General features: G+C 51.7%; 1 protein-coding gene across 1 annotated transcript in view; it reads right to left on the reverse strand.

Annotated features, from left to right (window-relative positions):
* Positions 1–3,515: 3,515 nt before the first annotated feature.
* Positions 3,516–26,913, reverse strand: part of LOC100276350 (CASP-like protein 13) — a 33,786-nt gene continuing 10,388 nt past the window's right edge. Inside the window, exon 3 of the mRNA NM_001150159.2 lies at positions 3,516–4,024. Within this exon, the coding sequence (NP_001143631.1) occupies positions 3,824–4,024 (201 nt within the window). The 3' untranslated portion in view covers positions 3,516–3,823. The remainder of the gene's footprint in view (positions 4,025–26,913) is intronic.

Genomic DNA, 26,913 nt, shown 5'->3' on the forward strand with positions numbered 1-26,913 from the left:
AAGTTGAGTTGGACATGAACTATCTCTTGTTGTGGACGTCCTAGCTTCTCGTCCTTGTCGCATAGGCCCTTTCCAAGTCATTGCTGGTCTTCTCCAAGATTCCTAATCATCAAAACATCATTGACACCAAACGTAAGCTCTGAGACACAATTCACTATGTTAGAACGAACCTGAAGATTCAACTACGTGCACGTGCTCGTGTTATCGGTTCATGCATTGTATGTATATGAGTGATGTCCTCATCACGTACTAGAGATAAGGCTCATCAGTGAGACAAGGCTTATCGGTGAGATGTGGGGAAAAAGATATATATATGCAAACAACGTCGATGAGTAGGGTTGGATATTGAGTCAGCTCTGCTTGGCTCATTCGAGCTCAAGCTGACTCGTTAATGTAGCGAGTTGGCTCGGCTCGTTAAGGAACCAAGTCAGAGAACTAGCTTGACTCAGTTCGTTTGCAAGCTTGAGCTGGCTCATTTAGCTCGTGAGAAAAAAAACTATATATATATATAATCAATTGATAATTAATTATAAACCAATTTAACACTAGAAAAGAGTAACATTGATCATAATTTCACATACCACATAAATTCAACACTAAATTAATATAGTTCATCACTTTTTAGTTCATCGAATATAAGTGGAGGCTTTGTTTTTTTTGAAAGATCAGGAGGGGGGAGCCCCTACTGTAATTTTTTTTTATTAATGTTAAATTACAACACATCGTATGTACAAGAGATAATAATGCGCTAGGAAATTCTAATTATGACTGCCATTGAACAAACCAGTTCGGGATTGAGGTATCATATCTTCCTCTCGCTCTATGGATGATCAAGAGTAATTCCTTTGCGAATTTATTCTTGCAGTGTTGCACCGTTGGGTCCTTGTTCTCAAATAACCATGCATTTCGTCATTTCCAGATACTCCAAGTCATGAGGATAATTATCTCCATAGAGAAAGAAACATTGAGTTGCTGCTTTAGGTTGGTCGATGCCTCCTCCGGATTAGCAATTCTGGGAGGTGTCAAACCAATGGAATTCCAGCAGGCCTTTGCAAAGTTACATCTAAGAAATAGGTGATAAAGTGTTTCTTCCTTTTGCCAAATACAGTTTTCACACGAATACGACTCCAGGGTCATGTTTTTCCTTCTCAGTAGGTTTCTTATGTTCATTATCTTTTTGAGCCATAACCAGTAAAAAACTTTATGCTTTGGCTAACATTTGCTTTTCCACAGTGACTTATAAATAGAATGAACGTGGGCATGCCCCATTAGGTGTATGTAGGTCTTTTTTGTTGAATAAATATCAGAACCCCAAATATATCTCCATCTGTCCTTCGATTTATTTATGGTAATTTGATCCCAGGCTTCATTTAACTCCAAATACTGCTCATAAGCTTGCTCAAAGAGGGGTAGCTGAAAAATTTGAGATAGGTGCTCTTGTAGTTTAGCCTCTGCGATAGAAAGTTTTGTGTTGCATGCAAAAGACAATAATTCTGGGTATTGTTGTGTTGGGATGCCCCTATTCCATATGTCTTCCCAAAAGAGAATGGTTATACCATTGCCAATGATTGGAAATGCCAGGCCCTTGAAATTTTGTAGAAGTTTTAGTAGACTTTTCCACCAAAAAGAGACAATTCTTCTATGCCCAGGAAGTCTGTCTGTCGTATAATAATTATTCCAAATGATATTTACCCATGGCAAGTCATGATTGTTGAAGAACTTGTGCAAATATTTCAGGAGTAGTGCTTCATTTTGGGTCTCCAATCTAATCACCCCGAGGCCTCCATTGTCTTTTGGCCTAGTAATCATGTTCCATGCAACTAGTGGTGGCTTCTTTGAGGTCATGTCATTCCCTCTGCAAAGGCAATGTTTCCTGAATATGTCTATCTGCTTAATGGTAGTAGCAGGAATTTTAAGCATGCACATAAAAAGGTTGGTAAAGATGAGAAAACCGAGTTTACCAACTCTAATCTCCCAGCTTGGGAAAGGAAGTTAGAGAAACATGATAGTCTCTTTTCAATACTTTGGATTAGGGGTAAAAAGTGTTGAAGTCAAGGTTTTGCAAGGCCCAGAGGCATTCCAAGATAAGTGAAAGGCATTGACCCTGTCTGACAGTTAAAGGTTCTTGATAGAATCTCCATTTTCCCAGGGTTAACATTGATCGCGTACATACTTGATTTGTTATAATTCACCCTGAGACCAGTTAAAGTTGCAAAGGAATTGAGAATGGCTTTTAAGAAGAATAATTGCTTTGGACAGGCTTCAATTATCAAGAGAGTGTCATCAGCATATTGAACAATAGGAAAATCTTGCCCACATCTTTCAGTTAGAGGTAACTGAAGCAAATTCAGTTGTCTAGCTTTATTGATAATGCTCTGAAGAAGATCTGCCGCCAAGACAAACAACAGAGGTGATAGAGGATCTCCCTGTCTGACCCCTCGCTTACAATGAAAGGTTTTCCCTGGGACACCATTGAGCAATACCGATGAGGTGCCAGATTGAAGGATACTTCGAGTCCAGTTAAGCCATTTGGGTCCAAATCCTTTATGAGTTAGTACTTGAATAATTAGCTCATGCTCTAAAGTGTCAAAAGCATTTTCAAAATCAAGCTTCAGCACAATGATTTCTTTTTTGGAAGAGTGACATAAATGAATGTATTCATAAGCCCAAGCCGGACAGTCTTGAATGGTTCTCCCTTTTATGAAGCCATATTGATTCTTATGAACTAATGAAGTCATCACTGTCTATAGGCGATTTGGCAGAAGTTTCGTGATAATTTTCATACTGTTATTTAGAAGCGAAATTGGCCTGTAATCTCCTACCTTTTGTGGATTATCCTTCTTCGGAATCAAGACAATGAAGAACCCATTAATGCTTTTTAAACAAACCTCTTTTTGATAGAACTTATCACATAAATCATAGAAATCCTGAGAAATGATATGTCAGCATTTTTTTACAAAATTGGTGTTGAAACCATCAGGACCAGGGGATTTATCCGAAGGAAGTGCTTTAATAATGCTATCAATCTCTTGCTTAGTGAAGGGTGAGTCCAACCATTGTAAATCATCATTCCTATTTAAAAGATTTGGCAGATCGAAATCAATTCCCAAGAAATTAGAAGTTCCTACTCCTGAAGGCATTCCACATAAGGTCTGCTTTGTGATCGTGCTCCGAGAAGTTTGTCCCATTATCATCTGTAAGCGAGGCGATTGAATTTCGCATGTGCTTTAACGTTGCATGTGCATGTGGAGGCTTTGTTTGCTGACAAATGTTAGCTCGTTCGAACTCACGAGCTGGCTTTTGTTCGGTTCGAGCTGGCTCGTTAACAAATCGAGCTGAGATGCTAGTTCAGCTCGTGACAAAATTAAAACGAACCAAACCGAGCTGGTCACGAGCCGAGCAAGCTAACGAGCTAGCCCTATTGAGGAGGAAACACTCGTGGTGATTACATAGTTGGTTGCATATGCAAACTGTAAAATTCATCTTATCTTGTTTATGGTTGTTAAAGACGTGGGGAAGAAAAACACAGATATACACGACAACGACGCTCGACACACAAAACTTGTGTTTAAGGAGTAGAGATAGAGAAAGATGATGGACCACATTCAACATCGAAGGTAAAAAAAGAAATAAGAAGATAAACCACCTCATTGTTTTAACAAATACACTAGATAATTTCTCGTCTCCAGCAGAGTACATCCGGTTAAGATCAGGATCCTGATAGTTACTTAAGCACACAACCCAGAGCGACCCAGGGCATCAACCAGCTGCTGAAGCAAACGGATCTAAACAGGACGACACGGCAGGCTCCTTCCGTGCCACATCAGAGCGACGGCAGCAACCAGAACATGGAGACAGCAGAAGTTGCGATGAAGGACCAGGTGATGAACGCCAGCACCACCGAGAGCGCGTACCGGCCGCACGACAACTGCGGGTACATCCTGCAGAAGTGGACGTCCCTCTCGAACAGGATGGTCACGCCCGCGGACGCCGACGCGGCAGCAAACGACAGAATTGCAGTGACCTTGCAAAGGCGGGCACATCATAATGTTCCGTTAGAGTTTTCTTTAGATAAATGTTCACGGTAGAATTGAAATCAAGTATAATAATGCCACTACAATTCAGTTGCCCCTTTTCCCAGAAGAAATGTACACTTGTACTGAGTTCTCTAGAAAAAAAATAGAATTTTTTGCAAAACGTTGAAGACCCAGGATAACAAAATGGCCTAATTCTTATGCATTCCTTATCAAGTTGATTTTGAATCTTCTCAACATGTATCCATAGTTGCATACAAAGAACATTCCATATCTACAAACTGTGCGTCATATGGTTAATATTCATTGTCTTGTATCTAAAAAAGAAAAAAATTCTCGAACCGTTTAGGACGCGCGCCTGTATCCCTCTGTAGACATTATTACACAGTGAGGGACATTTTCTAGTGCAACCCAGGATTTGAACCCAAGTTGGCAACATTCCAACTAGAGGACCTACCACCACGCTATAGGCACGTTTGCATTCATTGTTTTGTATCATGTCATGCCATCCAACCTAGGCCACCGATCTTTGGAATCTAACACCGTATATCCATTTTTCTTTTACCTCCCTTTACTCCAGACCACAATTGCCGGAGTTTCTTTAAACCTTGAGACAACTGGATTTTACTAAATCTCAATCACTCCATGTCCAGCTCTAGAGAGACAAAAATCTTAAACTCTATTAATACTACAATACTAATTGAAGTAATTTACATTCTCTGGTAACAAGTGTCTCGCAATGCCTATTCCATGTTCCCATTAATACTTTAAAGTAACGGCAACCATTGGTCCAACAGGAGGAAAGGCCGTTCCAGAAACAAAAATAATGCCAAACATGCTAACAGTTTGTTATCTCTAAGGGCTTGTTCGGTTAGCTCTCAATCCATGTGGATTGAGCGGGATTGGATGGGTTTGAATCCCAAACAAGTCAAACTTCTTCACAATTTTTTCCAATCCCATCCAATCCATGTGTATTGGGAATAACCGAACAAGCAATAATGTGGAAAGGAAAGTTTAGGGAATGTGCATTACTTATTCAAGGCATACTTTCCTCAATATTATATTCTCAAACATGCAAGGGAGCTGCATGGACGAACAGGTAAAATCATACAACACTCGAAAGAAATTACATGCACACTGCTAAGAAGAATAGTTAGAGAATGGAAACCCTAACCCTAACAGGGGTTGGGTGATCTATTAATAGACTGGAGTAACTGGGCCAGGCCCATTACAGAGGGGTGAGACAGTAATTACACGGGGAAAATCCCAAACCCTAATCGAGTATTCTAACACCCCCCGCAGTCACAACTCTATTTTATACAGATGTTGAGACTAGAGAGAAAGTCTAAAAATACATTCGACGGTAACCCTTTGGTGAAGATGTCGGCGAACTGCAGCGTGGTGGGGACGCTGAGAACCCGAACGTCACCGGCGGCGACACGCTCCCGGACAAAATGCAGGTCGATCTCCACGTGCTTCGTGTGCTGATGTTGCACGGGATTGGTGGAGAGGTAGACTGCGCTGACGTTGTCGCAATAGACGAGGGTGGCGCGCTAGAGGGGACTATGGAGCTCGTGGAGGAGCAGTCGCAACCAGGAGGCCTCTGCCACGCCGTTGGCCACGGCGCGGTACTCGGCCTCAGCACTGGAGCGAGAGACGATGGGTTGCCGCTTTGCGGCCCAGGAGACGAGGTTGGCGCCCAGGAACACGGCGTAACCGGAGGTGGATCGACGCGTGTCTGGACAGCCAGCCCAGTCGGCGTCGGTGTAGACCACGAGTTCCGACGTCGAGGATGGTCGGAGTAGGAGGTCGTAGTCGAGGGAGCCGCGGAGGTAGCGCGGGATCCACTTGAGAGCGGTGAGATGAGGCTCCCGCGGGGTGTGCATATGCAGGCACACATGCTGGACGGCGTAGGCGATGTCAGGCCTGGAGAAGGTGAGGTACTGGAGCGCGCCGGTCAGGCTCCGGTAGGACGTCGTGCTAGACGGCGTAGGCGATGTCAGGCATCGGCGACCGGGGGCCCGTCGTCCTCTGAGAGCTTCGCCTGAGTGTCGACAGGCGTGGAGCAGGGCTTGCAGTCGGACATGCCAGCCCGCTCCAGTATGTCGATGGCGTACTGGCGCTGATGGAGGAAGAGACCCTGGGACCGGCGCTCGGCGGTGATGCCGAGGAAGTAGTGGAGGGGCCCCAGGTCCTTCATCGCGAACTCCCGCTGCAGGGCGACGATCGTGCGTTGTAGAAGATCGGCGGTGGATGCCGTGAGCACAATGTCGTCGACGTAGAGCAGAAGGAAGACGGTGTCGTCGCCGCGGCGGTAGATGAAGAGGGACGTGTCCGACTTGGCCTCGACGAAGCCGATGGAGGCCAAGTAGGAAGCGAAGCGACTGTACCAGGCCCGCGGCGCCTGCTTGAGACCGTAGAGGGAGCGGTTCAGCCGGCAGACCAGATCCAGATGAGCTTCGTCGACGAAGCCAGTGGGCTGGCTGCAGTAGACAGTCTCCGTCAGAGTGCCGTGGAGGAAGGCATTCTTGACGTCGAGCTGATGGATCGCCCAGTCCCAGGAGAGGGCGAGGGAGAGGACGGTGCGAACAGTGGCGAACTTGACGACGGGGCTGAAGGTCTCGTCGTAGTCCACTCCGGGGCGTTGGGTGAAGCCCCGAAGGACCCAACGGGCCTTGTAGCGGTCGAGGGAGCCGTCCGAGGTAAGCTTGTGACGAAATAGACACTTGCCGGTGACCACGTTGGTGCCTGGTGGGCACGGCACCAGGTCCCGGGTGTGGTTGACCAGGAGGGCAGCATACTCCTCTATAGCGCGTCGCCAGTGTGGGTCGGCGAGAGCGGTGCGAACGGAGGAGGGGACCGGGGAGGCGTCTGGTGGAGTGGTAGCCGTATCAGCTGCCAAGATCAGCCGGTCGACAGGTCGAAGAACGCCAGCGGCGCGCCGGGTCACCATCGGGTGGACGTGCCCAGGGTCGCGGTGGATGGCGACCGGGTGGTACACCGGTGGCTCAGGGCGGTCTGCCGGGACGTCGGGGGCCGCGGGCGTGGCCGACTCACGGCGGTGATAGACGACAACGGGGTCAGCGAAGCGCACTGGGCTCGTCGACGGGCTCGGGTCAGCAGGTGCCGAGGTAGTGACGTGACAGCGGTGGTGGTAGACGAGCGAGGGGTCGGCGAAGCGAGTCGTGGGCGTCGACGGGGCCGCGCATGGTGCAGGAGGGGTCGACGGGGCCTCGCGAGGCGCAGGCGTGGGCGACGGGGCCGCGCGTGGCGCAGGCATGGTCGACGAGGCCGCGCGTGGCGCAGGCGTGATCGACGGGGCCGCGCGTGGCGCAGGCGTGATCGACGGGGGGGTCGGCGGGGCCGCGCGAGGCGCACTCGTGGTCGACGGGGCCGCGCGTGGCGCAGGCTTGGTCGACGGGGCCGCGCGTGGGTGCGGGTAACGACGCAAGGCGGGGCACTTGGGATCAGGGGGAGACCGGACCGGACTCGAGGAGGGAGTCAAGGTCGGTGGGTGGGGAGGGGCCAGCAAGGGGAAACACATCCTCGTCGAAGACAACGTGACGAGAGATGATGATGCGGTGGGAGACGAGGTCTAGACACCGATACCCCTTGTGGTCAGAGGAGTAGCCAAGGAAGAGGCAGCGGGTGAAGCGAGGAGAAAGCTTATGAGGGGCAGTAGCGGAAGTGTTAGGGTAGCAGGCACAGCCAAACACACGAAGGTGGTCGTAGGTGGGGGCTGTGCCGTACAGGGCGAAGTAGGGAGTAGGGTGGCTCACCGCCTTGGAGGGAAGACGGTTGAGGAGGTGGGTGGCGGTGTGCAGGGCCTCTGCCCAGTAGCTGGCAGGGAGAGACGCCTGGAAGAGAAGGCAGCGGATCATGTTGGTGGTGGTGCGAATCATGCGCTCTGCCCGTCCGTTCTGGACAGAGGTGTAGGGGCACGAGAGACGCAACTGAATGCCACTGGTGAGGAAGAATGACCGAGAGGCGTGGTTGTCGAACTCGCGGCCGTTGTCGCACTGCAGTGCACGGACCGGGCGCCGGAACTTGGTGGATACCCAGGCGAAGAAGTGAGTGAGTGTGGTAAACGTGTCGGACTTCAGTCGAAGGGGGAAAGTCCAAAGAAAATGGGAGTAGTCGTCCAGAATGACCAGATAGTATTTGTAGCCGGAGAGGCTAAGGACAGGAGACGTCCAGAGCAACCTCTAACCGTCAAGGAACACGAGGTTCCAAGAGTAACAAATCCGCACAAGGTTAAGTTTGCAACGAGCTCAAGAACAAAGAGAATAGGAGAATCGAGATGAAATTAACAGCGTGTTAGTTCGAGTTCACCTCACACCAAGGGTCCTTCAAATGATTGAAGGAGAAGCGATTGCGGGTGTGAGAGGTGAAATGAATGCACTTGTTGAGAGTTTGGTCAGCCAAGATTTCGTGGGAAGGGCAGAAGTAAATAAGAGAGAGAGAGTGTGGGGGTATATAAAGGATCCCCCAAAAGCTGGCAGCCGTTGGGAGAAAAGGGGTAAAAACCGGTTGAACCGGTTTTCAGACCGGTTGAACCGGTTTCCACCAGGAAGATCCCGGTTCACTAACCTACTCAGCCGGAGACTCGACCGGATTCAAAACCGGTTGAGTAGGGAAAAAATCCAGTTGAACCGGTATTCCCAAAAGATCTGTAACGACTTTTCTGACAGCTCTGACTGTTAGACAGGTCAGAGCAGGGATGGCAGAGGAGCAGTCCCAAAACCAGTTGAACCGGTTTCTGGACCGGTTGAACCGGTTTCCAGGGCTGAAAACCAAGTTTTGAATATTTTGAAGAGAACAAAGGTGGAGTTTTTGTGGGAAGTAAAATGGTTTTTCTCAAGGGCATTAATGATCTGGAAAAATGTTCTCGAAGATGTTTTCAAAAGATTTTGAACTTAGCTCATTGCATAACTTACTTAACCATTGCGGATCTCTCTTAATTGCACGGCGATTCCTATAACTCAAGAATTATAAATTGAGCACTGCCGATGTTTCTAAGCACTTGGAGCACGCCATTTGATGTAGAATTTTAAATCCGCTGTGCTTTCTATTTTTATGCTCGTAAGATATGTGCTTCTCCTGTCTGTAAAATTACTGTGTACATGCTAGTAGCAAACTTGTTAGAATCTCTATTTGTTTTGTCATTTAATCACCAAAACCCTCAATTAGGGTTGATTGCACTTACAATCTCCCCATTTTTGGTGATTGATGTCAAAACAAACTAGAGTGGAGATAAAAATTAAAAATTACGAATACTTGCAAGATAAAAGCATTTGTGTATGTGTAGCTCCCCCTAAATATGTGCATGAGTTTTGTGATATTAATATTAACTTGATATGTCAATTTGCAACATATTTAGAGAGAGTGAACAATCAACACCATACACAAAACAATGAGGGATTTAACACAATTATAGAGTGTGATGATAGAAAGAGTAAAATTACACATACAAACTCATTATTGCAAAGCATAAGATATGAAAAGTTACTACTGCTATTACAATAATGATATCACAGCTCATCACATCATTAAAAAAGTTTATGACTTCAGAGCCATGCATGCATCACAAGATAGACTAATAATTATTACAAACCGATGTTCATTACATAAATAGAAGGTACTGTCAAGATAAGAAACCTTCTCCCCTTTTTGGCAACAAGAACCAAAAGAGCAGAGAGCCACCAACACAAAGATCACCAGTTAGGAGGAGGCTGATGCGGAGCGAAGAAATGGTGCGCCAGATGAGATGTGAAGTGTTCTTCCCAGACTAATCCGGGGGAGGAGCACTTCCAGAAGGATCCTGGGGCGGAGGGTGAGAGGATGATTGACCCGGATCCCCATGGTAGAGAGGCGGGGCAAACTGCTCGCGATCACCAAAGTAGGCTTCTTCTTCTTCGTCGTCGTCTGCTGACATAAATGGCACCCCGTAGGCCTGCTGGTGCCACTCATTGATCTCCGGGAGAGGCGGATGGAGAGGCACGTCAGGCGAGCGAGGGGCAAAGGGCATACCCATAGTGGAAGCTTGACGACGAAGATTGTCGTCAGTCTCCCGCTGACGCCTTGCCAGCTCATGTACATCAGCAGAAATGTTCCGGCACATAGAGAAAAATGCCGCAATCCTATGGGCCAAGTGGGCACCCATCCCTCGGCCACGACCTCGACCACGACCACGACCACGTGGCGTGGGAGATCTGCGGCCAGGGGAGGGACGCGAGACACCGGCAGCAGCAGCAGGACCAGCAGACGGACCAGCAAGGGTATGTGTACGGGAGCTGGAAGGGGCTTTCCTTAAGCGCCCTGCTGGATTATTGGGGTCAATCCAGAAAGGGGTATAAGATTGATGTCTTGTACCTTTATCATATCGAAACTATGTCACAACTTCAATCATCTTCATGATAAAAGGTGCATGAAGACATCCCTTCAGTGAAAAGCAGGCAGTATGGATGATTTCCTGCCAGATCATATCAAAGACGTTGATGCTCTCTGAGCTGCTGGGCTTCATGAATGAGAGCAAAACCTTGCTCTCTCCAAGAATATTCATCTAATTATCCCCTTTAGGAATGAGGGTCATCCTGCTGAGGGAGTTGATGTATCTGTAATACTTGTGCATGTTGGTGGACTCCCAATATTTCCCAGACTCAGAGAGATGAAGATCTCTGGCTTCATCTTTGGTAGGTTGGCGGAAATCATGGATCTTGATCTTATCACCAGAAATATCATTGTCAGTGAATCCAAGAATGTGAGCAAACCGACGGTAGCTCACCTTATACCAGCTGCCTTCGATGTAGAAATTAAGATAAGCAAAGTTGTAGGGACTTTCCTCATCGGCCAGCTTGATCCACAGAGTTGAGTAAAACTGGGCAATGACTTCATCATTCCAATCATATTGGAATGTCATTATGTTTTTCATCTTCTTGCTTTCACAGGCCCTCAACGCCTGTGTCATCTCCGGGTCCCCAATAGCCTCACATCCTTCCCAGTTGATGTATCGTTGATGTAGTATGGGCTGATGTTTCTTGGGGAGGATCACTGAGTTGTAAAAATCCACATGCTGGAGCGTCCAAAAACGGTTCCCATCAATCATGGCATCATGAATTCGCAATGCAGGATTCTGGAAACGGATGTCCTGCAGAAGAGCAGAACCCCCGCTAGCAGTAAAATCAGTCACTGGCTCATTGCCAGCGCGACGGGCCTCCGCCCGGTGGAGGACCAAACCTCGAATAACAGGGGCGTGGGCAGGGGGGAGATAATTCTCATCATCTTTCCCACCTTCATCATCACTTGTTGCTTCCCAAGCCTGGGGATTTGTCGCGGGTCGGGACCGACCGGAGGGATTCCGGGTCGTCCGACCGCGAGCTCCTTGAGACCCGGAGGCCTCACCACCTTGCATGACGTTGCCAGATCCTCGCCCACGTTTGGATCTGGAACGTGGCGGAGTATCTCCATGAATCTCTACCTACATTAACAATCTCCCAAAGACTAGGATGCACACCGATTAAATGCGACTTCATCTTGTCGGCCCACTCGTCATAGTCACGCTGGCAATGAGCCAGTGACTGATTTTACTGCTAGCGGGGGTTCTGCTCTTCTGCAGGACATCCGTTTCCAGAATCCTGCATTGCGCATTCGTGATGCCAGGATTGATGGAAACCGTTTTTCGACGCTCCAGCATGTGGATTTTTACAACTCAGTGATCCTCCCCAAGAAACATCAACTCATACTACATCAACGATACATCAACTGGGAAGGATATGAGGCTATTGGGGACCCGGAGATGACACAGGCGTTGAGGGCCTGTGAAAGCAAGAAGATGAAAAACATAATGACATTCCAATATGATTGGAATGATGAAGTCATTGCCCAGTTTTACTCAACTCTGTGGATCAAGCTGGCCGATGAGGAAAGTCCCTACAACTTTCCTTATCTTAATTTCTACATCGAAGGCAGCTGGTACAAAGTGAGCTACCGTCGGTTTGCTCACATTCTTGGATTCACTGACAATGATATTTCTGGTGATAAGATCAATATTCATGATTTTCGCCAACCTACCAAAGATGAAGCCAGAGATCTTCATCTCTCTGAGTCTGGGAAATATTGGGAGTCCACCAACATGCACAAGTATTACAGATACATCAACTCCCTCAGCAGGATGACCCTCATTCCTAAAGGGGGTAATCAGATGAATATTCTTGGAGAGAGCAAGGTTTTGCTCTCATTCATGAAGTCCGGCAGCTCAGGGAGCATCAACGTCTTTGATATGATCTGGCAGGAAATCATCCATGATGCCTGCTTTCCACTGAAGGGATGTCTTCATGCACCTTTTATCATGAAGATGATTGAAGTTGTGACATATTTTCGATATGATAAAGGTACAAGACATCAATCTTATACCCCTTTCTGGATTGACCCCAACAATCCAGCAGGGCGCTTAAGGAAAGCCCCTTCCAGCTCCCGTGCACATACCTCTGCTGGTCCGTCTGCTGGTCCTGCTGCTGCTGCCGGTGCCTCGCGTCCCTCCCCTGGCCGCGGATCTCCCACGCCACGTGGTCGTGGTCGTGGTCGAGGTCGTGGCTGTTGAAATGTTGTACATGGGCCACATGAGCCTAGACACATAGCACATATACTCTAACACCCCCCCCCCCCCGCTGTCTGAACTTCCGTCGCAGCGGAGTTCACAAACAGGACTCAAAAAGGAAGACGTAACCACACCGTACAGTACACCATAGGATCCCCCCACAGCCGCAACTAGCCACTACTGATGTTGAGGCTGGAGCGAAACTCGGCGAAGGTCGAGGACGGAAGGCCCTTGGTGAAGATATCAGCAAACTGGGAGGTGGTCGGGACGTGGAGGACCCGAACGGCACCGGCGGCGACATAATCGCGGACGAAGTGTAGATCGATCTCTACATGCTTGGTCCGCTGGTGCTGCACCGGGTTGGTGGAGAGGTAGACGGCGCTGACGTTGTCGCAGTAGACCAACATGCTCCTGGAGAGGGGACTGTGGAGCTCGGCGAGGAGCTGCCGGAGCCACGCAGCCTCCGCCACGCCGTTGGCCACAGCACGGTACTCCGCCTCGGCACTCGAGCGGGAGACGACCGGCTGGCGCTTCGACGACCAGGACACCAGGTTGCCGCCTAAGAAGACGGCGTAGCCGGAGGTGGAGCGCCGAGTGTCCGGGCACCCGGCCCAGTCAGCGTCGGTGTAGACGACCAGCTCGGAGGAGGTAGATCGGTGGAGAAACAGCCCGTAGTCGACGGTGCCCCGGAGGTAGCGAAGGAGGCGTTTGAGAGCCGCGAGGTGAGGCTCTCGGGGGTCGTGCATATGGAGACAGACCTGCTGCACGGCGTAGGAGATGTCCGGCCTAGTGAAGGTGAGGTACTGAAGGGCACCGGCAAGGCTCCTGTACCCGGTGGGGTCCTCGACAGGGTCACCTGTGGCCCCAGAGAGCTTCGCCTGCGTGTCGACTGGGGTAGAGCAGGGCTTGCAGTCAATCATCTTGGCCCGCTCCAGAATGTAGGGCTGGGCATTCGGTTTATTTTAAAAATTCGGTTCGGTGTTTCGGTTATTTAAAACTTCGGTTTTGCATATAAAAGAAACCGATCGGTTTACATAAAAAGAAAAACCGACAAGTTTGGGATTGGTTTTTTACTTCGGTTTATCGGGAAAACCCAAAGTAAAAAACCTACGCTTACAAGGTGTCTGTTATGCCAAATAAATAAAAGCAGGCCAATAGCTCACACAAATATAATCAACACATTTACATGTCAGGTACACAAAATTCAGGCAATCAGCTCACACAAATATAATCCACACATTTAGTTGCAAGGATTTAGGAATAAGTCATACATCACATAAATAATAAGTTCATTGTAACACACGCATTTAGTTCACATAATCAAATGGATAAATCTCAAATCAGTGTACATATGGCATGCAGGCTAGCAGCAACAAGAGCACACGCACAAGGCTTCCAGCCTGCAGTCCAGCGCACATCCAGAGTTGTAGGCACTAGCACATTAGCTCCATGCCTCCATACCAGCACCAACAGTCCAGGTCTCCAGGCGTCCAGCACCAGCACCGTGCTGGAGAAGCGCCGCCGGACGCTGTGCAGCCCGTGCTGGAGAAGCGCCGACTGCCGCGGTAGTCTTGCTGGAGAAGTGTCGCCGTCCGTCGTAGTCTTGCTGGAGAACAGGAGAAGCGCCGCCACTGCCTCAACCGAGTCTAGACGCCGCCGCCGACCCGCCGTCACTGAGTCACGGACTGTGTTGTGTGACTGTGTCCTAGGGTTGGAAGTTGGGACTTCAGAGTTCAGACTTGACTACTTCATGTCTTCAGCGTGGTGGGTTGGATAGTTGGATGGGCTCACGTGGTTAATTTGGATAGTTGGATTAGATGGGCTCACGTGATAGCCTGCTGGGTTGGATAGTTGGAGAACAAATGGACAGATGACATTTACGTTATGTGGGCTGACGGACTTATGGTTACATGGGCTGTTCGGTTTTCTTGTAATTCGGTTCGGTACAGTGTGAAAACCGAATACAATACCATATACCGAACTTCACAGTTTTAAAAACCGAAACCGAACCGAATTACCATAAAAACCGACTTTTCGGTTCGGTTCGGTTCGGTATGGTTTTTGGTATACGGTAAAAAATTGCCCAGCCCTACCAGAATGTCAAGAGTGTACTGGCGCTGGTGAAGTAGGAGTCCTGAGGGCCGAGGCTCAGCATTGACACCCAGGAAATGGTAAAGCACGCCCAGATCCTTGACCGGAAACTCCCGTTGGAGCGCATCGACGAGGCGGCGAAGAAGTGACTGACTGGAGGCGGTGAGGACAATGTCATCCACGTAGAGGAGCAAGTAGGCAGTCACTGCTCCATGGTGGTGGACGAACAGAGACGTGTCTGACTTTGCCTCCACGAAGCCCAGTGTCACCAGGAACGTAGCCAGTCTGGAGTGCCACGCCCGGGAGGCCTGCTTGAGGCCGTAGAGGGACCTGTTGAGCCGGCAGACCATGTCAGGGCGAGAGGAGTCCACGAACCCCACCGGCTGACAGCAGTAGACGGTCTCGGTGAGGGCGTCGTGCAGGAAGGCATTCTTGACGTCGAGCTGGTGAACTGGCCAGGAGCGAGCAAGGGCCAGCGAGAGCACCGTGCGGACGGTGGCCGGCTTCACAACCGGGCTGAAAGTCTCATCATAGTCGACTCCAGGGCGCTGAGTGAAGCCCCGAAGGACCCAGCGAGCCTTGTACCGCTCCAGGGTACCATCGGCCCGCCGCTTGTGCGTCCAGATCCACTTGCCGGTGACGACGTTGGTGCAGGGCGGACGGGGCACCAGATCCCACGTCTGGTTGGCGACGAGCGCCGCGTACTCCTCCTCCATCGCCCGACGCCAGTGGGGGTCCAGCAGGGCGGTGCGGACGGAGGAGGGTACCGGAGAAACCTGCGAGTCTCCGGTCGTGGCCGCCAGGACTCGGGGCGGCAGGGTACCAGTCGCGTGCCACGTCACCATCGGGTGGACGTGACGCGGGTCGCGATGAAGGAGCGGTGGGTGGTACACCGGCGTCTCGACACGTGCCGCGGGTGGCCGCGGCGGAGGTGTAGGTGTCCCTGGCGGGGACTGGGCCACCGGCGGTGCCACCGGAGGAGAAGGCACCGGTGGCGGTGGCGACGACGGCGGCGGTGGAGGGGCGAACCCCGGCGGCGGTAGTCAGCGCTGGTAGACCCGCACCGGCTGCGCGAAGCGAGCCGAAGGGGTTGGTACCGACGTCCCCGTAGGCGGTGCAGTCCCACCACCCCCGCTCGGCCCGGGAGCGATTGGAGACGGGGCTCCGCGGAGAGGCGACACCACCGTAGGCGACACCACCGGACCCGGGCAAGGCACCGGGCCGGGAGGAGAACCGACAGGCGGTGAGCGAGTACCTGTAGAGAGAGGAAGAATAGGTGGCTCGACCACCGCGTCAGTCGGAAAGAGAGTGAAGAGGTCAAGGTCAGGGTCGGAGGAGGGTGGTGTGGTGGAGGAGTAGGGAAATGCGAACTCATCAAACACCACATGGCGAGAGATGAGGACCCGACGAGAGGAGAGGTCAAGGCAGCGGTAGCCCTTGTGGTCCGGGGAGTACCCGAGAAACACACAGAGGGTGGAACGGGGTGCGAGCTTGTGAGGAGCAGTGGCAGCGGTGTTCGGGTAGCAAGCACACCCAAAGACACGGAGGTGGTCATAGCGTGGAGGGGAACCGAAGAGTGCCTGGTGAGGAGTGGGGGCAGGGCACGCAGTAGAAGGGAGACGGTTGAAGAGGTAGAGGTGTGGAGGGCCTCAGCCCAGAAACGTGCCGGTAGGTGCGCCTGGAGAAGGAGAGTGCGGATGGTGTCGTTGGTTGTGCGGATCATGTGCTCAGCCTTGCCGTTCTGGGAGGAGGTATACGGGCAAGACATCCGCAACTGCATCCCGTGGGAGAGAAAGAAGTCGCGGGAGGTGGAGTTATCGAACTCCCGACCATTGTCACACTGAACGGCCTTAATGGGGAGGCCAAACTGAGTGGACACCCAGGCGAAGAAGTGGCGGAGGGCGGGGAAAGTCTCAGACTTGGCACGCAAAGGAAAAGTCCACACATAATGAGAAAAATCATCAAGCACCACAAGATAGTATTTGTAGCCTGACATACTGGTAATAGGTGAAGTCCACAAATCGCAGTGTACAAGATCAAAGGCATGAGTAGCATGCGAGGAAGAAGAATAAAAAAGAAGACGAACATGGCGGCCTAACTGGCACGCATGACAAAGATGCTCATCATGGGATCTAGTACATGGGATAGTGGCACTACGAGTAAGCTGAATCAAGGCATCGCGTCCGGGGTGGCCAAGGCGACGATGCCAGGTGGTAGAAGACGTGGCGGCAGCAAAAACAGCAGCTGGGTCAGGTGACGAAGACGAAGAAGATGTGTCGTGCGGAAGCCGAAGGGTGTAGAGGGGGCCGGTGCTGTCACATCGGAGGAGGGGGCGCCGAGTTGCCGAGTCCTTCACAGTAAGACCAGAAGAGTCAAACTCGACAGAACAAGAATTATCAGCAGTAAAACGACGAATAAAGAGAAGATTGTGGACCAAAGAAGGAGCGACAAGGACATCGGGAATGCGAAAAGAGCCGGGAGGGCCGGCGGCACCCACAGATGTGACAGGAAGACACGAGCCATTCGCCACCATGATGGACGAAGGGAGAGAGGAAGAAGGAGGGCGAATAGAGGTCAGTATACCAGGGTCGGGAGTGGTGTGGTAGGTAGCACCGGTGTCTGCGATCCACTCGGGACCCATCGACGGAGTCAAAGTGGGAGTCTGGAAGGCAGCCAGGGCGGCCGCGTCCCAACCAACCAGCCCGGACGGTGGAGTAGCCGGCGGCGTGGTCCACGACGAAGCGGCAGGCGTCGAGGTCCAGGGCGACGGAGAGGCGAAGGCGAACCCCGGTTGCGCACCAGCGAACATGGCCGTCGGGGGACGAGCCTCAGAACTTGAAGCGGCAGGCGTCGAGCTCCAGGGCGACGGAGAGGCGAAGGCGAACCCCGGTTGCGCACCAGCGAACATGGCCGCCGGGGGACGAGCCTCAGAACCTGGCCCCTGGAACGGCCACATGGAGATGCGCCCTAACCATGGGTGGTGGTAAGTGGGCCAAGGCGCACCCTGCAGGGGTCCCGGCGCCGGTGCGTTGCCACGGGCACCACCGTCGGAACTGCCACCACCACTGCCACCGCGTCCACCACGGCGTCGACGACCACCACCGCCCCCACCTCCGCCACCTCGACCCCCGCCGCCCATACTCGGCCCGGGAGGACGATGGCCAAGGGCAGACTGTGACGGAGTAGGTGGACGGGTCGGGGTGAAAGCCGCCAGTGCAGTCGAGGAGGACGAGGACCCCGGGCCGGAGATCGATGCAGCCTGAGCACCCAGAGTGATCTCCTCCAGGGCGAGGTCGTCGCAGACCTGGAGAAAGGTAGGGAAGGGCCTCTGGCGCATGATCAATGACCGTAGGTGGGTGTAGCGATCGCTGAGGCCGCGGAGGATGTTGAGGACGAGGACGCGGTCCTCCACGGGGCAGCCCAGATCACCAAGTGAGTCTGCCATGGTCTTCATCTTGCGGCAGTACGCACTGACACTGAGGTCCCCCTGGACGAAGGTGCGGAAGGTCGCGTCGAGGCGGAGAGCACGGGCCTCGGCGTTGCCCAGGAACTGGCCCTCGATGGCCAGCCAAACAGCCCGAGCGTGAGGAAGGTTCCGGAGGAGGCTATGGAGGTCGACGGCGATCGTCCCCACGATCCAGGTGAGCACGATACTGTCGAGGCGCACCCACGCAGCAGTCGGCGCCACGCCGGTGGGGTCGGAGAGGACGTGATCATCCAGGGCGTAGCGGCGAAGGGTGAGGAGGAGTAGGTCCCGCCAGCGTGCGTAGGACGGCGACTCTGGCTCCAGGACGACGGGGACCATTAGGCGAATGTTCTGGACACTCCCAGCCTGAAGGTGGAGCTGAGCCACGAGCGGGTCAGCCGGGTCATGCCAGAGCATCGTGGTGGTGGTGCGGGGCTCGGTTCCGTACATGCCGCCCACGGTGTCAGAAGAGGTGGTCCCGCCGTCGGACGCCGCAGGCGAAGCGAGGAGCTGTTCCGCCGCGGCAATTTGAGCAGCGATAGCGTCAGCGGCCGCACGCTCGCGCTCCCACACGAGGGCCGCTTCCCGCAGACGGGCCTGTCGCGCCGCATGTTCCGCACGGGCAGCGGTGAGGGCGGCGACGGTGTAAACCTGGTGGGAGGCCGGTGGAGGAGGCGGCGGATCGACGACCAACGGAGGGGGGATCGGAGGGGGAGGATCCTCCGGACCGGCAACTCCAACCGGAACCGCACCCGCCACAGCAGTAAGGACAGAGGCGGCGCGCGCGGCGGCGAAGGCCCCAGCAGCGGCACAAGGCCCTGCTGCCCACGCCGGCCCGAGCGCAGAGGCAGCGGCGGCTGCAGGGGGCCGCGCACCAGGGGCAGGGGAGGCAGCGGTGGCTGCTGGGGGGCGCGCGTCCCCCGCGCCGGCGGCGGCAAGGGCGCCAGACCCCGCGCCTGCGCGGCCTAGAGGAGCAGCAGCGGCTGCGACAGCGCGTGCGCCAGGGGCGGCAGCGCGCGCCCAAGAGGAGGAAGAGAGGGGAGGGAAGTGGGGGTCGCCGGCCATGGGTTCAGGGCGGCCGCGCACGTCGGTAGAGGGCGGCGGCGGCGACGCTGGCCGCAGCAGGGCAGGCGGGTTCCCTGGCGCGGGGCCCTGGACGCGCGCGTGGCGGGGCGGGCTAGGCGGCGCGGCGCGCGGGTCCGGGCGGGGCGGCGTACGGCCGCGGGCGCCGGACGGAGCGGTGCACAGCCGCGAGCGCCTGGTGGGCGGCGCACGGCGCGCGGGCGGCCCGGCGAGGTGGCGCACGGCCGCGGCGGCGCGGGCCCTAGCGCGAGCGGAGGCCGGCGGCGGCGGCGTGCCTGGCGGCGCTGGAGGGCAGAGGAGAGGAGAGAAGGAAAGAAACCCTAGCTGATACCATGTTGAAATGTTGTACATGGGCCACATGGGCCTAGACACATAGCACATATACTCTAAGGGCCCGTTTGGCACAGCTCCAGCTCCTGATTCTAAGCGAGGATCTGGAGGAGCCGTGCCAAACGGGTATTTTTTTAAACTGATTCTCGTGTGGAGCCGAAAGATCGGGAGTCGTTTTTGTGAAGAAAGGTGGGATCTAAAAAAATCTGCTCCACCCTCCCTTAAAACAGCTCCTCAACCAACCAAATATGGACCTCCTCTTAAATTTTGATCGAAATTACCCGCAATTGCCATTGGACAAAAACATAACGAGCCAATTTATGGATTAAACATTTGAGACTATTTTATGCACTACTATGATGGGAATATTTTATATGTTATTGTTTCATTTTTTTCCCATATATGCATCCTACTTATTGGTTTGTAATAAAGTTGAACTGCAAAGAGTAAAACAGACAATCGTCACAGACCACCAACTCTCAGAAGACAAGAATCCGTTTACTTGCCAAACGGTTTTAAAAATGATTCTGATTTTCTAGGAGAATCAGGAGGATCAGCTCCTCACGAGGATCAGGATCTAGAGCTAAAGAAGCTGGAGCTGGAGCTTTGCCAAACGGGCCCTAACAGTGGCCGAGGGATGGGTGCCCGCTTGGCCCATGGGATTGCGGCATTTTTCTCTATGTGCCGGAACATTTCTGCTGATGTACATGAGCTGGCAAGGCGTTAGCGGGAGACTGACGACAATCTTCGTCGTCAAGCTTCCACTATGGGTATGCCCTTTGCCCCTCGCTCGCCTGACGTGCCTCTCCATCCGCCTCCCCCGGAGATCAATGAGTGGCACCAGCAGGCCTACGGGGTGCCATTTATGTTAGCAGACGACGAAGAAGAAGAAGAAGCCTACTTTGATAATCGCGAGCAGTTTGCCCCGCCTCCCTACCATGGGGATCCGGGTCAATCATCCTCTCACCCTCCGCCCCAGGATCCTTCTGGAAGTGCTCCTCCCCCGGATCAGTCTGGGGAAGAACACTTCGCATCTCACCTGGCGCACCATTTCTTTGCTCCGCATCAGCCTCCTCCTAACTGGTGATCTTTGTGTTGGTGGCTCTCTCCTCTTTTGGTTCTTGTTGCCAAAAAGGGGAGAAGGTTTCTTATCTTGACAGTACCTTCTATTTATGTAATGAACATCGGTTTGTAATAATTATTAGTCTATCTTGTGATGCATGCATGGCTCTGAAGCCATAAACTTTTTTAATGATGTGATGAGATGTGATATCATTATTGTAATAGCAGTAGTAAATTTTCATATCTTATGCTATGCAATAATGAGCTTGTATGTGTAATTTTACTCTTTCTATCATCACATTCTATAATTGTGTTAAATCCCTCATTGTTTTGTGTATGGTGTTGATTGTTCACTCTCTCTAAATATGTTGCAAATTGACATATCAAGTCAATATTAATATCACAAAACTCATGCACATATTTAGTGAGAGCTACACATACACAAATGCTTTTATCTTGCAAGTATTCATAATTTTTAATTTTTATCTCCACTTTAGTTTGTTTTAATCACCAAAAAGAGGGAGATTGTAAGTGCAATCAACCCTAATTGAGGGTTTTGGTGATTAAATGACAAAACAAACAGAGATTCTAACAAGTTTGCTACTAGCATGTACACAGTAATTTTACAGACAGAAGAAGCACAGATCTTACAAACATAAAAATAGAAAGCACAGCGGATTTAAAATTCTACATCAAATAGCGTGCTCCAAGTGCTTAGAAACATCGGCAGTGCTTAATTTATAATTCTTGAGTTATAGGAATCGTCGTGCAATTAAGAGGGATCTGTAATGGTTAAGTAAGTTATGCAATGAGCTAAGTTCAAAATCCTTTGAAAACATCTTCGAGAACATTTTTCCAGATCATGAATGCCCTTGAGAAAAACCATTTTTACTTCCCACAAAAACTCCATCTTTGTTCTCTTTAAAATATTCAAAACTTGGTTTTCAGCCCTGGAAACCGGTTCAACCGGTCCTGAAACCGGTTCAACCGATTTTGGGACTGCTCCTCTGCCATCCCTGCTCTGACCTGTCTGACAGTCAGAGCTGTCAGAAAAGTCGTTGCAGATCTTTTGGGAAAACCGGTTCAACCGGATTTTTTCCCTACTCAACCGGTTTTGAATCCGGTCGAGTCTCCGGCTGAGTAGGTTAGTGAACCGGGATCTTCCTGGTGGAAACCGGTTCAACCGGTCTGAAAACCGGTTCAACCGGTTTTTACCCCTTTTCTCCCAACGGCTGCCAGCTTTTGGGGGATCCTTTATATACCCCCCCCCCCACACTCTCTCTCTTATTTACTTCTGCCCTTCCCACGAAATCTTGGCTGACCAAACTCTCAACAAGTGCATTCATTTCACCTCTCACACCCGCAATCGCTTCTCCTTCAATCATTTGAAGGACCCTTGGTGTGAGGTGAACTTGATCTAACACGCTGTTAATTTCATCTCGATTCTCCTATTCTCTTTGTTCTTGAGCTCGTTGCAAACTTAACCTTGTGCGGATTTGTTACTCTTGGAACCTCGTGTTCCTTGACGGTTAGAGGTTGCTTGGGAGTCTCCAAATTTGTGGACGACCCCAAGAAGTTTGTATCACCCGCTCTTTGAGCTTATTTGAGAAGAGATTGCCTTGACCTTTGTGGTCAGCTTGTGGAGGATTAGGGTTGGAAAAGACCCGGCCCTTTGTGGGCTCCTCAACGAGTAGGACACCTTTGTGGTGGTTGCCGAACCTCGGGTTATATTGCGTGTTCTTGTGTGTTCTTGTTAAGCGTTTTAAATTCGTTTGTTGGTTCATATTATCTATTCGAGTAGATTTTGTGTAGGCCAAGTCTTTAGCAAAATTCTTCACTACTTCATATTTGTTTAACAGATTATCTAATCTAAGTTGAGCAAGTTCAAACTTGTTCAGTTGTAATCAAAATCAACTGAACCGGTTTGCACCAGTGCAACTTTAATTTAACCTATTTCGAAGTTTTTAGTGAAAAATTTCAGGTGTAGCCTATTCACCCCCCCTCTAGGCTACTTTCAATCGTTCCTTTCCGGCCTTCTAGGCGGGGCCGGAAAGCTTTCCTGGGCTCTGGATTTTGTATTAATGGGCTGATGCATTGCATAGTGTGATGGGAAGTGTTGCTGGGACGGGTGAGGATTCAGGTAACAATCCTCCTCAAAAAAGTCATGCGCGGACTGTCCGGACATTGGCCCGGACCGTCCGTGATTATATGCGGACCGTCCGTCGTTGTATGCGGACGTCCGACTGGGTAGGTTAGATTATGTGCCATACGTTGTGGCTAGGGTGTATGTCTGGGTAACTCATTAAAAATGGGCCCGGCCGTTGCTGGCCCGAACGGTCCGCGCTCACGTGCGGACGATCCAGGCATGTGCAGATCGGCTGATTTACTGCCGATTTACGGTTGCTCAGGGTATGTATCCATCGGCATCCCATAAAGGGGTTGTGACTGGCCGTGACAACCTATAGCCAATGTATTACGCGTGTTACCCCCTAATTCAACCTCGTGCGAAGGAAAATTTGCAATACTAGATTTATTTTTTTCTCGAAAAACGCAGGAGAGCTGCGCATCATTAAATTAAGAAGGGAAAATTAAGGTCCAAGAGGACCAGTACAAAAAACCACCCTATGGTGGCCAGCAACAAGCATAAATAAAACTATCCATAGGACTAAGATACAAAAAGACGACCAAGGAAAAAATTAAGTCGGGCCTGCTGCGCCTAGAGCAGCAGCAAGCCCAAGGCTTCCGAGGTGTTTGGCACCAGCCAGCACCCATGAGGAAAGCTCGTCGATGAAGCTTCTATGCACCTTGCCAATGGTCGGTAAATCTCCATCGAAAATAACTTTGTTTCTATGCAACCAAAGGCACCATGCTCCCAAAATAATGGCACTGTTGACTCCCTTTCTCTTGCTTTTGTGCACCTGAATGGTCACTAGTCCCCACCAATCAGCAAAATTAGTATTCTCTGGTCCTGGAGTTCAGTGGCCCATACCAAAGGGGGAGAGGATGCTATGCCAAAACTGCCTGGCGAAGACACAACCAGTCTCCTATAATCGTTTTGCACGTACTAGTCTCCTATAATCGTTTTGCATACCCCCTATGATATTTTGCATTTGTTCTCGTTGTTCATCTACATAATTCTTAAGAGATTGTAGCTCGTTTGTATTACTTACATTAGGGATATCTAGTGTGGGTCGGAGCGAAGCCGGATCCGTTGCCCGTTGTCGGACGACTTTATTGTTCCTGTCCACCTTGAAGTTGGCCAGGAACTTCGCCCTCGCCTCTTGAATCAGCTGCTCCTTATGCTCCTCGAACCGGAGCTGTTCGTCAGCCGGCAAGGTTTCCCAAGTCGGCTCTATAATGTTGTTGGGGGAGACTTTAGAATTATCCCTTTAACCGGCCATTGAGGGCCGATTTGATGGGTCTAGACGTGTGTTCCCCAGCGGAGTCGCCAAAAAGTATGTTGACACCTTTTTGGGGCGCCAATCACTCAACACGAACCAGCGGCGGTGCTCTCTGCACAGGGCCGGACGGTCCGCGGCCTGGCGTGAGGCTAGGGTTTTCTGCCTGACGGCCGAACGGTCCACGCCCTAAGGCCGGACGGTCCGCGCGTGCGCAGGGGCGGCGGAAGATCGCCGGCGGCGTCTGGATCTCACTCCCGAGAGGGACCCCATCGGGGAGGAGAGATCCTAGGTGATGTCTAGGCTCGGGCAGACCGACCTAGACTCCTCTAATCGACGTAGAGTCGAAGAGAAGCGGAGAATTTGGGGGATTGAGAGGCTAAACTAGAACTAGACTAGAACTACTCCTAATTGTACAGGAAATAAACGCGAGATAGAAGTGTTATTGATTCGATTGATAATTACAAATCGACCGTATACCTCTCTATTTATAGAGGAGGGGGGCTGGACCCTTTACAAACTAATTTCCGAGCTAATTCCGCGAATCTAGCTAACAACCGTAGCACAAAACTCGGAACCCTAATTTGCTCTGCGCACGCGCGGACCGTCCGGACCGCGGACCGTCCGGCCTCAGGGTCGGACCGTCCGCCGCTCAATTTAGTGCTCAACAATATCCAACATGGTATCAAGATAGGGTTTCTTCTCTCTCCCTCCTTCAGTCGTCACCTCCCGGCTTCTCTCTCCTTCCCCTGACGTCTTCCCTTACAGCGACACCTCCCCTGCTCACGCCCGCCGAAGGAGTGGCCGCCGATGCAGCCCACATCTTCGCCGGAGCAGCGCCCACCCTCGGTCGCCGCCAGGCCCTTGTATTCCCAGGCACCAGCGCCACCTCCCCCCCCCAGACCTATCGGCGAGGTCTTCCCCATGGCGGCGCCATACACACCCTCCCCTACAACACCCCCGCCCTACCAAGGTAGCGTGCTCTCACTACCCAGCGACAGCTCCATCTCATGGGCAGCCACCTCATCCCTCTACAGCCAACACGCCACCGCCACCTGGCCCCCGAGCCCTTCCAATGTGCCTACTGCCAGTGGCGAAGCCACCAGGGGGGCCGAGGTGGGCCTGGCACCCCCCCCCCCCCCCCAAATTAAGAAAGAATGCAATTAGAGTGCCAATTGCCATATTTTCAACTTGATGTTTGCAACCGTCCACAACTAAAGGGTTTATCATCTTTGGCTGATTTAACAAGTGTAGTAGTTAAGCTGGGTAAAGATTCTATTTATCCGATGATAGATAAATTATTGAGATTACTCTTTACTCTCCCTGTGTCAATTGCGACCACAGAGAGAGCCTTTTCAACTATGAAATTTGTGAAGACACATCTTCGAAGCAAAATGGGAGATGCCTATTTACGGGATTATCTGGTCGTTTATATTGAAAGGGAATTAGCGGCAATGATTAGTTCTGATGATATTATCAAGGCCTATGATATAGCTAATACACGTAGAGCTAAATTCAAAATAAATGAGGTGTAATTTTATTTTGTTTGACAAAATAGATGTTGTTTTATTATATTGTTTTTTAATGAAGATTATATATCAATATATGCATTGTGGTTGGTTTCCTTGCCATTTTTATATTGTGTCCTTGCTGATTTGGTCGCTTGGAGGCTAAGCCTACCTCCTCTGTCTTCGGATCCTAGCTTCGTCCCTGCCTACTGTCATCCTCCAGTCCATGCTGCAGGTTCGCGCCCAGTGCCTCTCCAATAGTGCACCCCTCCCATGTCCACACCGCCACAACCTACAACCTACTGCTCCTTCCCTCTACTATGTGGGCCTTCATGGCGAATGTGTCTGCTGGATCTACCAACAACATTCCACAACCCCCGTCCTCCTAGTTACATCGAGCCTGTCGATCCCACAACCTCCCACGCTTCCCACTGCGGCTTCTTTGGGCTTTGCATCCCCCCCTCGACATCACCATTGCTCACTCTACTTTGGTCGCGGCTCTCACTACCACCAAGGCCACCATGGTCGCTGCTCAGGATCGCAAACGTGTTGTGGCCCTCGCCTAGGAGCACGAGCGCACCACGGCGTATGCTCTTGCCTCCCAATTGGCAGACTTCGAGCACCACATCCACGGCTCCTCGGTCGTTGACCCCTCTCCAGCGGCCCAACCCCCTCTTCGCTCTGAGTTCGACACAGCCGTCATCGCCAACCTCCATGCTCAGGAGGCAGGTGTCCAGAACATCCGGTCGCTTGTCCCCGTCGTCCAACCACTACACTTGTTGGCATGACTAGGTGTTCCTCACGCTTCAGCACTATGCCCTCGACAACCACGTCATCGTCGACGCCACCTCCCAGCAGCTCCCGCCCTAGCACCGAATGGACAACATGATCCTCTCGTGGATCCTTGGCACGCTCACTATCGAACTTCAGGATATCGTCCGTGAGTAGGGAGGCATCACTCGCTAGGCCTAGGTTGCCCTTGAGGCCCAGTTCCTCAGGAGTCCCGTGTCATCCACCTTGATGCCTCCTTCTGCTTGTTCTCCTAGGGGGACCTCTCGGTCAATGAGTACAACCGCAGGATGAAGGGCAGGGAAGACTCCTTGTGCGACCAAGGCGAACCCATAACCGTCCACACGCTTGTCCTCAACATTCTGTGTGGTATTACTGAGCGCTATGACCACCTAAAGACCTTCATCAAACGGTCTGTGTCGTTCCCATACACGGTGTTCGCAACAACCTACTTGAGGAGTGTCCTCCATTGGCCAGCCCCCTCACCCTCCGAAACACGGGGGGCTGCGCGCCCTCCTACCGCCCCTGTTGTTCTAAGAGCTCATTGTCAGGCTCA

Source organism: Zea mays, chromosome 7, assembly GCF_902167145.1.
Source record: "Zea mays cultivar B73 chromosome 7, Zm-B73-REFERENCE-NAM-5.0, whole genome shotgun sequence".
NCBI classification, from domain to species: Eukaryota; Viridiplantae; Streptophyta; class Magnoliopsida; order Poales; family Poaceae; genus Zea; species Zea mays.